This window comes from Pipistrellus hanaki (assembly GCF_964339955.1).
Source record: "Pipistrellus hanaki genome assembly, chromosome: 1".
NCBI classification, from domain to species: Eukaryota; Metazoa; Chordata; class Mammalia; order Chiroptera; family Vespertilionidae; genus Pipistrellus; species Pipistrellus hanaki.
Window position 1 is genome coordinate 124,980,371 of NC_140503.1, and position 14,663 is coordinate 124,995,033.

Below are 14,663 nucleotides of genomic sequence, written 5' to 3' on the forward strand. Positions count from 1 at the left end.
GCCTTCTCAGATTGTTTTCCATTCCTGTCCTCGAGGAGGAAGAACAAAGGGCTAGTAACCAGTCCAAAAGAAGCTTTCCCCGTGTAGAATGGCCAGGAAGTTGAACTATTCAAGAGAACACGTTGTGCTGTGATATACTAGCACGTCCAGATTTCATGATCCTTGATGATTTACGTCAGTTAGCTTCACCGGGAATGCCTTTCTCTTTTGTGCATTCCACATAGAGTTTGGCTTTCAGGGATATCTACAGAGGAGGCAGCCCGCTTTGTCCACGGGGGAGAGGAGGGTCCCAGCGGTGAGAACACGCGGTCTGCCGATGGGGTGCCTTGGGCTGCCTGGGAACTAAACGGAGTTCAGACTAGTGGGGGAGCTGCCCCCATTATTAGTATGTCCATCTGGAGCCCCTGGTGGGCTGTTTTCACACTTTCCAGATAGCCCCAAGAAAGTATCACTGCATCTAAAAATGGATTTATTTTTATTTTTTCTGCTTGGACTGAGCTAGTTAGGAACCCCCACACACTTGGGGCAGGGCCGGGTGCTATCTGTTGTAGGTGCACTCTTATCTCTTTTACTCTGGGGTTTTGTCTCTGGGCTATGTCAAGTGACAAGGAGGAGCTGCTAGGAGCAGGCTGTTCACACACCACAGCAAATCCGGTTGGTGTTCCAGCCCCAGGACCAGGGACCTCTGGTTTAAACTGACACTCTGGGATTGCAACTTCTTCTCTCCCCTCCCCTCCCCTCCCCTCCCCTCCTCTCCCCTCCCCTCCCCTCCCCTCCCCTCCCCTCCCTTCCCCTCCTCCTCCCCCTCCCCCTCCCCCTCCCCCTCCCCCTCCCCCTCCCCCTCCCCCTCCCCCTCCCCCTCCCCCTCCCCCTTCTTCTTCTTCTTCTTCTTCTTCTTCTTCTTCTTCTTCTTCTTCTTCTTCTTCTTCTTCTTCTTCTTCTTCTTCTCTCTCTCTCTCTCTCTCTCTCTCTCTCTCTCTCTCTCTCTCTCTCTCTCTCTCTCCTCCCTCATCAGACACCCCCTGTCCTTCTGACATTAATAATTTGAAGACAAATAACCACAGCTATACAAGGATCAGAATAATCTGGACCTGGGGGACTGAACACAGATCCCTCCTGAACCTGAGGACATAGTGAGGTTAAACAAGTTTCATCTGGCATTTGCCTGAGGGCCACCAGTACTGACACTGTCTGTGTCAGATTAGATCATCCTTAAAGCAAGATGACCAACTAACTCTGTTGCAAAATCTTGGAGACCTCGAGTTACCTGCCCTGTCCACCCAATTGCACGCATGCTTTCATAGGAGGTTCACCACATCTTAGATTTCAAGGGGAAGTCCTGTTAGGAGTTCCTGCTTCCCTCTCCATTGTGAGTTCAGCTCACTCCCTGGCATGCCCACCTTCCTTTTGGTCTGTATCCGTTGTCCATTAGGGGCTTCCGCATCTTTTTGCCCTAAATGGCAAAATATGTCCCCCACACGGCCGAACGCAAAGGGACCCAAGGTCAGAATCTGGAGGATAGGCCAGCCATTGTTCTGCACGAATTCTTTATCTAAATTAATCTAAAGCCGTGCCTGATTGTCCTGTAAACTGGGTCAAGGTATGGTCAACAGGCTGACCATTGTCCTCCTCCCCCGCTCAACCGAAGGGGTCCACTGCACCTTACAATATCCCATTCTTCCTACGAGTGGTTGTACTACTTTTAGATATTGATGTTGCTTAGATTATTTTTCCATTCTTTTTTTTTTTTTTTTTTTTTTGGTGAACATTGTGCCTATTTTCACTTTCTGGGAAATTTGCCAGCTTTTCAAGGACTGGGCAGAAAACAAAATAAATATTTGTAGGTATTTTAGTTGCTTTTCAGATATCTTAAATGAATTAACTCGAGAGAGTCAGAAGATTGATTTCACTAAGTGTCCTTTTCAGCTCTGTTATCCACGGTGTGTGTGTGTGTGTGTGTGTGTGTGTGTGTGTGTTGGGGAAAGGTCCGTAGTCAAAGTGTAGGCAAATGAATACAGACTTTTTAAAGCCTAGTTGAAATGGACGGTGTCAAAAATAAACCACCTCTGTGTGTGCTAATCAGGCTCCAAGTAGTGCCAGAAAGTGTTTCCTTAACAATATTCAGCTTACACTCTTTTAAAAAAAAGTTTAAGGGATTTCACTGAAATTGGTACGTTCAGCAGTTGGCTGTTGATAAATCTGTATAGCAGCCCACGTGGGAAGCTGACTCAGTGTCTGAGATGAAAGAGACCAGAAGGTTCGCGCCAGTGATCCCTGTGAACTGTTGCAGCGGCGGCCGGCCGCGGCGGAGACAGGCAGCCCGCGTCCCGGGCGCGAGGCCATCACCTGTTGGGGCCTCGGGAGCGCGCGGCGGGGGCGCGGCGCGGGGAGCGCAGCCCGGGGCGCTCAGGGACTGTCCGCGGGCGGGGGCGCGGGCGGGGGGCGCCGCTCGGAGGCGCGGGGAGGCCCGGCGCTGGAATGCACTTTTCTCCAGCCCCAGAGACTGTGCACGGGAGTGGAGAATAGTTTGGGGTGGGGTTTCGCACCGTCTCCTCCCCCCGCCCCCTCTCCAGCCCGGATCCCCTTCCAGGCGCGTTCGGAGAGCTCTCAGACCTGCGCCGGGAAGTTTGGAGAGCGGGGGGAGTCGTGCTGGGGGCTGGGACAATGGAAGAACGAGAAAGCCGGGAAGGCGAGCCGAGCCCTCCTCGCTCAGCGGACGGCAGGCACACGCGGGGTGAGTAGCAGCCTCATTCAAAGATGGGGCGACGGTGACGCGCGTCCCCCGCCGCTGGCTGCGTTTGGATCAGTGGGGACAGGGCTCGGGCCAAGGAAAGGAGCTATTTCTCGCGGTGGCGCGTTTTCAGAACTGAGTGGAGAGCTGGGATTTCTGGTTTGTTTGTTTTTTTTTTTACTTTATCTCCGGCAGGATTTTCGGAAGCGGTGTGGCACTGTCCCATTTGGAGCGCAGGCAGCAGCCAGGAGCTGCTGTGTCTCCGGGCGATGACAAATGCGCCGCCGAAGACAGCGTCTCCCCCCCGCCGCGCCGCGGGAGAGAGAAAGCAGTTGTTGCTCTGGAGCTCTCGCTGGGGCGGCGGCATTCCCGTTCATTGGTTGGGGGATTTCCTGAGGCAAATGCATGGTGGATGCCACTATTGTAGAGTTTAAATCACAGAGTTTGGGGATGTTTCATTTCACAGCTCAGAACAGCCCAGCCCCGGAGCCATGTGCATCTGGAGGATAGGTGGATAGGTGGGACCCTGAGTCTGCTGTGTGTTTTAATTCAAAAGTTGAGAGATGTTAGACCATGTGGGTGAGTTTTCTTTGGGCAGTTTCCCTTGAGTTGTTTTTTATAATAGACTTGTCTTTTCCGTAGGGAATTTCCAGAAGCTCATGTTGTTCAAAAAAAAAAAAAAAAAAAAAAAAATCACAGAGGGGTTGGGTAGAGAAAGGACTTATCTGCTCTCCAGAGTCTGCCCCCAGAACCTACCGTGCGGCATCATACAGACAGCAGTTCTTAACCTCCCCTCCCCCGCCCCCCCCCCCCCCCCCAGGTTCATCTGGGTCCAGTTAGCAGCTGAAAGCCTTGCGTTCGGGACTGCAGCGCTGTGTGGGAGTAGGGATTGTGCACAGGGGAAAAGGTGTGTGTGAGGGAAGTAACACATGACTCACCCACGCTGAAAATGCAAAAGTAAGCCAGACAGAAGAAAATGTAATTACAAGAGGCAGAGCTCCCCCCCCCTTCCCAGCCCTCCACCCCTCATCTCTTCACACCCCCCCCCCCCCCCCCGGGTGAAATGCAGGAAACTTTAAGCTTAGAAACCCCTGGCAAATCCCTGAGTCTTGTATTCATCAGTCCTGGCCTCGGTTTGCACTTCCAAAGCAGAGCATTCTCCTTGCAGGCGCCGGGTCAGTGGGGTCCAGCAGGAGATAAGGCTTCCTCCCGCCCCTCCCCCACCCTCATTTGTTAGGTCCTAATCCTAAAGCAGGAATCCAGCCGCTGGGCCTTTGGTGCAATAAATGGCTCAGCATCTACACGGGCAATTAGAATGGGGCCGATTTAAGAAATAACTTTCAAGGAAGCACAGCAATGGAAAGGTGCTTGAGAGCCTTGAGCTGGTCCCAAAGAGAGAGTGTGAGCACTTTATTCATTTGTTTAATGAATATTGAGCACCTGTTAAGTAGTAGTCACTATTTTTAGCTACCGGGGATCTAGCAGCAAACAGACTAATAAAAAAAGTATTGCCTTCATTGAATTTATATTCTAAGGGCTAAGTCTGGGCAGATGGGGGCGGTAGAGACAGTTAATGAGCAAATAAGTAAAATATATAGCATCCTAGATGGCAGGATTGCTAGATTTTGCAAATACAGATGCAAGATGCCCAGGTAAATTTGAATTTCAGATACACCACGAATTATTTTTTTTTAGTATAAGTATAGTCCATATACTATTGGAGCATACTTATATTAATAATTATCATTTATCTCTGAAATTCAAATTTAACTGGCCGTTCTGTATTTTATCTAGCAACCCTATTAAGCCTGCAGGGGAGAATAAAGCAGGGAATAGGGAATGCTGGGTGGGGGTGGGGAGGTTTGAAACTACAGATAGAATTATTTTATTTCTTTCGGAAAGCCACTGACTTTATTGATTTAAAAAACTTTATATAGACAGTGACTGTTTTGCCAAAAGAGAAGCCAAACGTCATTAAACAGACCAGGGGTGAGGGTAGGGGCCAGAAATCCTGGTTATTGACCTGAAACTGGCAGGAAAGAGAAGGGACATGCATGCAAGAGTGAGAATTCAAAAAGAAAAAAGTTGAAATGGTCAGGGGAGAGAACTCCCGAGGACATTGGTGGTGAGCAGACAGCAATAGTTTCCTTGGTAGAGGACAAGGGAGCAGCCCCCACTCAGCTGCAAACTTTGGAGACTCAAGGCTGGTGTTGGGGATTGGGGCTCCCCAGAGAGCATCCCAAGAAGGCGTCACACCACTCTCGAAGGCACCCAAAGCCGTCCCCGGACTGCTTGGCATCGGCACAACATGTGTCCTTTAGCCATTCCCGGAAGAATGGCTTTAGCACCAGAAACTGGCCAAGGACCACGTGAGCTTTGTCAAAGTCCCTTTCCTCCAGCTTCTTGCCCAGGACTTCACCGATCCTGGCCAGGCTCCCCACTGGCTTTTCCCCCACGAAGCCTCGGTGCTTTGGGGAGGTAGTCATCTTGATCGGGATTAATCAGCAGTTCCAGCTCCCGTAATGGCTCCTCCCGGCGATACCTCAACCCACTCCAGATAGAATTATTAAGGAGAGCCTCACTGCTGTGATATTTGAACAAACATCTGAAAAAGGCAAGGGAGGGAACAGCAAGGACATGGTCAAAGAACAGCAAGACCAGGAGAGACCTATGGGAGGAAGAGAGGTTGAGAGGTAATCCCAGGCCCGGTCATGCAGGGATTGTGACAGTGTGGGAAGGACTTGGGCTGTTACTGCTAGGCCCGTGGGAGCTGTGTAGCAGCGCTGACGTGTCTTATACAGGAAAGGGTAATACCGGGTGCTGCGCTGAGAATGACCCCCGGTGGCCTGGGGGAAGGCGCCTGCGGTAAAACAGGCAAGAGACAGGACTAGCGTGGACCAGCAGGTAGTAGAGCATCAAGTGGTGACAAGAAACGGTCTCGATGTCCATTGAAGGTGAGGCCAAAGGAATGTGCTGAGGGGTGGGCTGTGGGACATCAGAGAACCAGAGGAGTCGAAGGTAACTTTGCTTGCACAGCTGAACGGATGGAGTTGCCATTTCCTTAAACCGGAAAGCATCTGAGGAGAGTAGATGAGAAGGTGTTTATGGCTTGGGTCTGTCAGGATTGGATAAGTTTATCCGGCATCCAAGTTAGGGATGCTGATTAAGATTTGGGTATTCATGGCTGGAATTGCTTGGGGACTGGGGACGGAGAGTTGTGCTGGGATGGGGGCTGTGGGCAGAAGGAAAGGTCAGGAAATGTGCCCTGGAACACGCCAGCAGTTAGAGGGCAGGCATCTGGGAAGAGGCAGTGGAGAGGTGGTGAAAGGGGAGTAAGAATCCAAGTTAGATTGTTAAGATCCCATAGAGCGGTGGTTCGCAACCTTTCTAATGCCGAGACCCTTTAATACAGTTCCTCGTGTTATGGTGACCCCCAACCATAAAATTATTTTTGTTGCTACTTCATAACTGTAATTTTGCTACTGTTATGAATCATAATGTAAATGGCTGTGTTTTCCGTTGGTCTTAGGTGACCCTGCTAGCGGTTCTCCATCTGTGGGAGGCAATCAATGGTTCTCTCTCATTATTGTTTTTATTTCTCTCTCCCTCTCCCTTCCTCTCTGAAATCAATAAAAATACATTGTTGCAACCCACAGGTGGAGAACTGCTGCTGCAGAGCCTAAGACCATCAGAAAACAGATTGTTTACGATTCATTAACAGTAGCAAAATTACAATGAAGTAGCAACGAAAGGTTGAGAACCACTGCCATAGGTTATGGGTAAGAATGATGCTGTGAAGGGGTGTGGCTTTGTTTCCGGTGTTTGGTCAGCACAAGGGCCACCCTGGGGAGGCCAGGCCACTGATGCCCGCATCACCCATCACACCACATGTCCATCCCTGTCACTGCACTCCCCACTGTATTATTTATGTCCTGCATGTTTCAACCAATGACAATGGTATTCCAGGGCACAGGCCATGGCTTCATCCTTACGTTCCCAGAATCCAACAGCATCGGACATGTGGGAGGCACTGGATAAATACTTGTTGAACAAAGGCTTTGAGTTTATCAATCTATTGTACTATAGATAAGGACCCGTTGGGTGATCATGTAACTTATTGTCCAAACTGAGACACTTTTGAGAGTGAAAGGGAACACTATAAATAATTTCTCTGAGACAACAGTTGCAACCCAGATCTGTTTTGGCCAACTGGGGCATATGGTTGCCTCAAGAATAGCTCTGATCAATGAGGTTTCCATGGCTGAATAGGCAGGCGACTAGGTAAGTGAAGGTGTACTGCCAAGTGCATTGTGCAGAGCAGGCACTCGATGGTTGGTTGAATTTGAGTCTAACTATATCATGTTCCCTTTGGAGGCCATGGGCCCTTCAGAGTGAGCCTTGGGATGCATATATCTGCCCACAGCACCCTTGCGAGTCTGCTTTTGCCTGGTCCCTGAGACCTTGAAACCCCTATGCTGGTGAAGTGCTGCCAGCCACCTGCTTGCCTCCCCCACCTCCTGATTGCCAGCGTTTTAGGACACTTAGCATTCACTACGGTGGCAATCATTTTACAGTGTGTAAGTGTAGCAAAGCAATATATTATACATCTTCAACTTGGACAGTATTAGATCAGTTACATCTCCGTGAAGCTGGGACAAAAGGAAATAGCATTGGCAGACCCACAGAGTGCAAGGCTGGGGAGTCCCGGACATTCCGGTCTTCGCTCAGAAGTCTCTAAAACTTCCCCGTCCGTCTCTCTTCCTTATCCTGTGTTATTCTTCAGAGCACTTATCAAGATGTGAGATTTCTATTACCTGTTATCTGTTTATCTGACTCCCTAATTATAATGTTGACTCCACAATAAGGGAAGGGAATTAAGTCTATCTTGATCACCGCTTCACTACGTTTCTTAACCCCTTTCAGTGTACAGGCCAAGCACTCAGTAAATATTTTTATGAATGAATGAGTTCATTAATCAACTAACCAACAGTTGAGAAAAGAAATGTTTTTCTGGGTGAGGAAGGGGCTGTACCTATTTTGCCTAAAATCTATACAAGAAACCCTCTTTCTCAAAAACTTAATTTTTAAAGGATTTTTTTAGAGGAATATGATGACCCAGTTTTAGGTGTACCTTCTCTGCCAATTTGTATATGGTGATCTTTATGATATGAATAAAGGAACTGGAAAACTGGTGAAGCCTGTGGGCCCCCAGCAGAACTCAGGATATCTATTAGAGAGGCTGATTGCTCTAACAGTCTTTGTGATTCAGCATACTCAGGGTTTATTTCTCAAACACAGAAGGATGTGGATCTCCTGGATGGTCCACCTCCAGGCTGACTCTGGGTCCCAGGCACCTTCTGTAGAGTCAGGACACCATTCCCCAAGGCCTAGCAGGCCCTCCCTGGAGCTTTCACAGTCAACTGGCCAAAGAGGAAATAGAAAGAACATCAGAGATAACTCAGGAGGTCCAGGGGCCAGGACTAAAGGTGGCTCACACTTCTGCATTGACTGGAATTAGTACAGGGCCCCCGCCAGGTGAGGGGACTGGAACACACAGTCTTCCTGTGTGTGCAAGGGGAGAATGTTATGGTTTGAATACATACCAGGAGTGGGGAACCTTTTTTCTGCCGAGGGCCATTTGGATATTGTTAACAGCATTCGCAGGCCATACAAAGTTACCCACTTAAAAATCAGCCTCTTATATTTGGTCAAACATTTCATTAACTCACCCATAATGCCATGGCAGGGCCAGACCAGATGATTTTGTGGGTCTTATATGGCCCGAGGGTTAGATGTTCCCCATCCTCTCTTTTGTCTGACAGGCCCAGATAGGCTGCACAGCCAGGCAAAGCAGCAGCTCCCCATGATGCTCCTATGACAAGAGCCTCTCTTACCATTTAAAAAGCTACATCTTAGAGGCAGCTAGCCAGGAGCCACTGTACAGAAGTGACTTCTTCCCTAAGAGGCTGTGACCCCCCCTAATCTTGACCCTAATCCTGTTGCTGGCTCTCAGAAAGATCCCAGGCGTGTAATGCCTCAGTGATGCACATGGCCCCGGTTCCTTGATGCAGGTCAGATGACCCAGCCAGAGCAACTTGAGTTGTGGCCAGGAAGCCAGCCTGGGCAGCTCCTGAGGTCGCCGGCCTGCTGGGCAGTTTGTTACCTGGATGACCCATCTTCCCCGTCTATTCAGGACTCACCCCCTTCCTCACTTCCGCTTGCACTTTCCAGGATGTGTCCATCCCAGCCAGAAAGCCCTTTGGAATTGAGAAGTGTGTCTCTCTAACACATCTGCCCTGTCCCATCCCTCCTTCTGCTCCCAGAGGGGCTGTTCTCTGCCCCAAGCTCCTGCTGGCAGTGAGCCACTGGGAGGGGTTGCTCCAGGCTGTGCAGAGGCTGGGAGGGACCGGAAGGGGAAACTGGAAGCCTCCTCTTCATACTACAGCCTCCTTATTTGTCCGAGGTGGATTCCCAGAATAGCAAACAACCAGACACACCCATATTTAAATGTTAGCACCAAGGCATTCTGGACCGGAAAGAAAACTGTGTTTCTGTTTGGATGGCTGGGAGCATCTATTCATGAGGATAACGAGGAGTTGGCAGGCCTCTGGTTCCATGGCTGTGGAATTGTGACAGAACGTCCTCTGCCTGCTCCCTCTCTTGTTTGTTTCTATCCCTGTTTAGTTTTTCCCCTCAGTTGAAAGACCACATTCTCTCCAAATGACTGGAATGGGAGCGTGCTCACTGCTCCCTCAGGCATGGGCTTGGCAGCTTGGGAGCGGAAGCTCGCTGAGGGAAGTGGCGTGTGGAGAGTGGTGTGGGGTTGCTGTGGGTGCTGGTGACAGCGGAGGAGGCCCTGGTGGTGGGACGGAGGCAGATGGGGCTGACAGCTGGAGTGAAATGCGAGGCAGGAAGGTGGGACCGGAGGAAGGAGCGGGCTTCCAGGGTGATTAGATGCGGACTGTGCCTTTGGCCGTTGGTGCATTAACCACTGATGCTATTTGCTGCTTTCCTCCAAATCGGGTTAAACTACTGAAGACAGCTGAAACCGGTTTGGCTCAGTGGATAGAGCATCGGCTTGCAGACTGGAGGGTCCCAGGTTTGATTCCGGTCAAGGGCATGCACCTTGGTTGTGGGCACATCCCCAGTGGGGGGAAGAGGGGGGTGCAGGAGGCAACTGATGGGTGATTCTCATTGATGTTTCTAACTCTCTATCCCTCTCTCTTCCTTTCTGTAAAAAATCAATAAAATATATTTAACAAACAAACAAACAAAAAAAAACAACAAAAAACAAACAAACAAAAAAATAACTGAAGACATTTAGAAGAATCCACAAGACAGAGAAAAAAATGGAAAAGTGAAGGATGGTTGATGTGACCCAACCAGTGCAGAGTGTCTGAAAAGAGTGGGGGTGCAGAGAGCCAGTAAGTGGGGGCTGCTGGGAGTGAATGCTGACGGAAGGTTGATGCTGGCCCCACACTGCCCCTCCTTGTGCCTTTCACAATTTATTTCAAAGGAGAAAGTGGAAAACTCCCTTCTGTCTCCAAGGGGCTACTGTTCTGGCTGTCTCGACCTTTTACTCAGAGTCTTAGGTGAAACAGAACAGTTCGTGTGAGTCTGTGACAAAGCTAAGCAGAGGGACGTTCTGCACCTGTTGGTATTTGAGGCGCAGGAGCGTATACCCTTGTGGGTGGGTGTGGATGTTTGTGTGTTATGCCGTGTAAAGAAATCCCCTTTCTAGAGATTGTCTCAATGTCCTGGATACCTTTCCCCCCAAAAAATACATTATTTTAATGAAGTTAAAAGTGATCTTAAAACTCCATTTAAAAGTTAACATTGCGCCAAAACCAGTTTGGCTCAGGGGATAGAGCTTCAGCCTACAGACTGAAGGGTCCCAGGTTCAATCTAGTCATGGGCACATACATTGGTTGAAGGCACATCCCCAGTGGGGGTTGTGCAGGAGGCAGCTGATCGACGTTTCTCTCTCATTGATGTTTCTAGCTTTCTATCCCTCTCCCTTCCTATCTATAAAAAAATCAATGAAATATATTAAAAAAATAAAAGTTAACATTGTTAGGTCAAACACACAACCTTTGGCTAATACAAAACTCATATTCACATGCACACTCAAAGGATAAAGTTAATCTCTTCAGATTGCACACATCTTTACCAGCCTGAGAGATGGCATTTTCTCCATTTGGTTCATTCCCTGGTTTCTGTTACTTCTGTATTATCAAAGAAGAGACCGCAAAAAAGATGGCCATCATGTGAGCCCATGCAATGAGAAAGTAAGCAAAATCAATGAAATTACAGTTTATCTCCCAACATCTTTTAAACCAGTACTTCCATCTTTTTTGCCTTTTAATGTACTGCTGAGACTAATGAAAAGTGGGAGAATTAACGAATCTGGCTGTTTTCTTCTTTTTCCCCCTTCCTTTTCTCTTCAGTGTCTGATGGAGATGCTGTAATTAGCAATGTAATGAGAAGTGAAGGGTAAACAAGAAGAATGATTCCCAGAACATGCATTTAGGGATGGAAGACCAAAACAGGAAAGCCAGCCTGAGTTAAAATATTCTCTATGCCTGACCGAAGGGGGTCTTGCCTAGAGTTCCACACACACATGCTTCTAGGCAATGAAGGAGGAAACTGTTGGCAGCATTGCCTTCAGAGGAGCTGACTTATTCCTAAGTCTGGACACCTGTCGCTCTACCTTTCTGGCATGGAGGTTTGGTTCTCTGTTTGAGACTCAAATCTAAAGCTCAAATATTGGATCTCTCTTTCTACACATTCCTTTTAAAGATAAATAACTGGCAAATAAGCTCACATTGGAAACTTATCTTTTAACAGTAATTGAGGGTATATTTAAAGGCTTTAGATCTAGAAGCCTCTTTGCATATTTAATGCTAGTCCCACATTCTCCTTTTGTTAATGAAGAGATTGAGTCTGAGCGGTCAGATTATTTGTTGGAAGCCTAGCTCTTCAGGCCGGACTCCTGAGACCCAGCCCCGTGCTTTCTTCAGGGCTCGGTGGCCAGGGACGTTTTCCTGCCGCATCTGTGATATTGTTTAAGAGCTGCTTCCTGTGACAGAACCTGGTGAGGTCCTGAAGTGCTTTTGAATGTTCACTCCTTTCTCTCCCTATTCTGGTTTTTAAAGAGGCAACTCCTTCTTCTCAGTTAACTGGAATATCCCAGCCTGGTACCCATTTGCCAACCATTGAGAAGGAACTGAGAGGCCCTCCTCATGTGCTTCCCTCAGAGCCTGTCATTGCCTGCTTCCGTTCTGACCCTACCAGGTCAGAGGCCTCTAGAATATATCCTGTGACTCTTCCCTTCATTGAGTGTTTTAGATAAAGTCCACTTCAAGTGAAATGTGTCTAAGCCTTTACTTTATGTCCTCTCACTTATTACCTGTAATAGTATTCTTACGCTCGCTTGCTTTATGTTAATGGGGGAATTGAACTTGTAAGTGGTTCGCCTGTCAGTTATTATAATAGCTACTTTTGATCTTGGAGATGAAACAAATGCTTCAGAAACCACCTTCAGATATAAAAATCTAAATATCCTGTTACCAGGATGACGGAATTAAAAATAAAGAAATAACCTGGCAGGCATGGCTTAGTGGTTGAATGGTGACCTATGAACCAGGAAGTCATGGTTTGATTCCTGGTCAGGGCACAGGATTATGTGCAGGAGGCAGCTAATCAATGATTTTCTGTCTCATCATTGATGTTTCTCTCTCTCTCTTTCTCTCTTTCTCTCTCCCCTCCCTCCTTCCCTCTCTGAAATAAATAAAAATGTGTTTTTAAAAAATAAAGAAATAACCTATTTCACTGGAGTACTCTTCTCCAATCACAGGTGAAGGTAAGAGCTAACCCAATTGCCTAAAAACTCATCTGAACAAGTGTCTCATTTTGAATAACTGTAGGGAAAGAGTCAGAAAGCAGTTTTTTGCTGCAACATCTTTATTTCTAAAGTGTGATTTTTTATATTTCATGATTGTTGACTTTTTTCTTCTTGACAAACACACACACACGAAATCTGCTAGGTTATATTCATACATTAACAGCTGCCACAGACCCTCTCAGTATTCTGTAAATGAGATTTCTAGTGTGAAATCATTAATTAAACTATTTTTTTTTTCTTCCAGAACAAGGAAAAAACAATCTGCATGTAACGTCATTAGAAGATGCAGAATGCCGGAGAACCAAGGAACGCCTTTCTAATGGGAACAATCGAGTGTCAGTCTCCAAGGCTTCCCGAAACATCCCAAGGAGACACACCCTAGGTGGGCCCCGAAGTTCCAAAGAAATACTGGGAATGCAAACATCTGAGATGGATAGGAAGAGAGAAGCTTTCCTGGAACATCTCAAGCAGAAATACCCCCATCATGCCACAGCAATCATGGGCCACCAGGAGAGGCTGAGAGACCAGGTACGAATGTGCTACCTTTTTGCTCTGCAAAGCTCATTCTTTAATGAACCTGACGGAAACCAAAGTGACCTTTGGTTTAAAAGAGAAAAAATAATCGAGTGAACTGTGCCCACCACTAAGTTTTCCAGATCTCAAGAAGAGAGATCCAGAGAGTGGGCAGTTCTCCCAAAAGGGTCCCATTGTCACCCACAAATGCATCTGAAGTGCAGGCAGTGAAAGGGTATTACTTGACAGAGTTAAAGCAGAGGATCAACTGCTGTGCACCCTGTTAGCATCGAGTGCTTGGCACAGTGAATGAATGAGTTAGAGAAATAGTTTTCAGGGTCAAACAGAGCACAGAGGGATACACTTGAGATAAACCCCCTTTCCTTAAGAAGCTGACATTAGGGTTTTGTTTCTGCTCACTTTTGTTTTTCCCTTTTTAATCACAGATGTTTTCCTTTTGCATGCTTGGTTTTCTGCTGTCTTCAGCTCCCTGTTCTCTCAGGTTATCTTGACAGCCAGACAGGTATCACCCAGTGTGGCTCGGGGTGTTTTTGTTTCTTGTCTGCGTGCAATTACCTTTTAGCTGACAGGAGGAGGGAGGCCTCCTCCTGCGACCTCATAGGCATGTTATCAGATTGACCTTTCAGGATGGGAACATAGCAGAGGACTGAGCACTGAGTGATTCTGGTGGTCAGGGAAGAGGGCGGGCTGTTAGTGATTTCCAGCCCTACAGGTAGAGCGGCAGCACAGTGTTTTAAGGCTGCTCTCTTGCAAATTAGTTAGTTATAAAAGTGATGGCTAACTAACTCAGCTTTTGAGCATCCATGGAAGCGGAGATTATCATCAGTTTAAATAATTTAAACCTATGCTTTATCTCCATTTTATTTTTTCCCCTTTAAATTCAACCTCCTAATCTATAAAATCTTTATCAGAGTGCCTAAAACCGTGACATATGCTTTATGGACTACGTGTCTGCTTTCTGTTCGCATTGCCAAAGGGCAGTTGACCCAGAGAGGAGAAAAGAAACTGCTTGATGTTGAGATGTGCAGATTAATTCTGCGGTGATTAAGGAAAGGAAGGCTATCTATTCATTTCAAGCATACAGGCATGCTGTGGAGCTATTGTGGGTTGGGTTCCAGACCACTGTGATAAACGTGGTCATAATGTTTTTGCTTGTAGAGGGTCTTGTCTTCTGTTTGAAAACAGCACATCTGTCAAGGGCAATGAAGTGAAGTGCAGTAAAATGAGGTGCACCTGCATATAGAAAATACCCCTATTTTTTATTTTTAAATTGAATTTGCTTATTTTTTTTTACCTTTCCCAGTTTTATTGCGCTATAATTGATAAATAACATAAATACCATTGTTTTCTATTGATACTAGAGTCACAATCCATTTAAGTATTAGAATCGGCACCTCTCCCTATGTCACTTTATTTATTTATTTATTTATTTTTTCCTATGTCACTTTTTTGGTGAGACGCCATATTTTATATAAAGCAATTCCGATTGAGGAA

At 47.2% G+C, this 14,663-nt stretch overlaps 2 protein-coding genes across 11 annotated transcripts in view; one reads left to right on the plus strand and one right to left on the minus strand.

Moving 5' to 3' along the window:
- Positions 1-14,663, plus strand: part of KIAA1217 — a 437,889-nt gene that overhangs the window by 139,980 nt on the left and 283,246 nt on the right. For 8 of the 10 annotated variants that reach the window (XM_084867746.1, XM_084867744.1, XM_084867741.1 and 5 more), the window contains exon 2: positions 12,880-13,163. In XM_084867746.1, coding sequence (XP_084723872.1) covers positions 13,050-13,163 — 114 coding nt within the window. In that variant the 5' untranslated portion in view covers positions 12,880-13,049. Of the gene's footprint in view, positions 1-2,477; positions 2,735-12,879; positions 13,164-14,663 lie in introns of those variants that run through there. The other 2 variants (XM_084867747.1, XM_084867749.1) reach the window with 2 other exon arrangements.
- On the minus strand, positions 4,930-5,217 carry LOC311612429 (barrier-to-autointegration factor-like; the record flags this gene model as incomplete). The annotated part of the gene is made up of 1 exon (XM_084865377.1): positions 4,930-5,217. The coding sequence occupies one exon, from the start codon at positions 5,215-5,217 to the stop codon at positions 4,930-4,932; it is 288 nt and encodes a 95-aa protein (XP_084721503.1).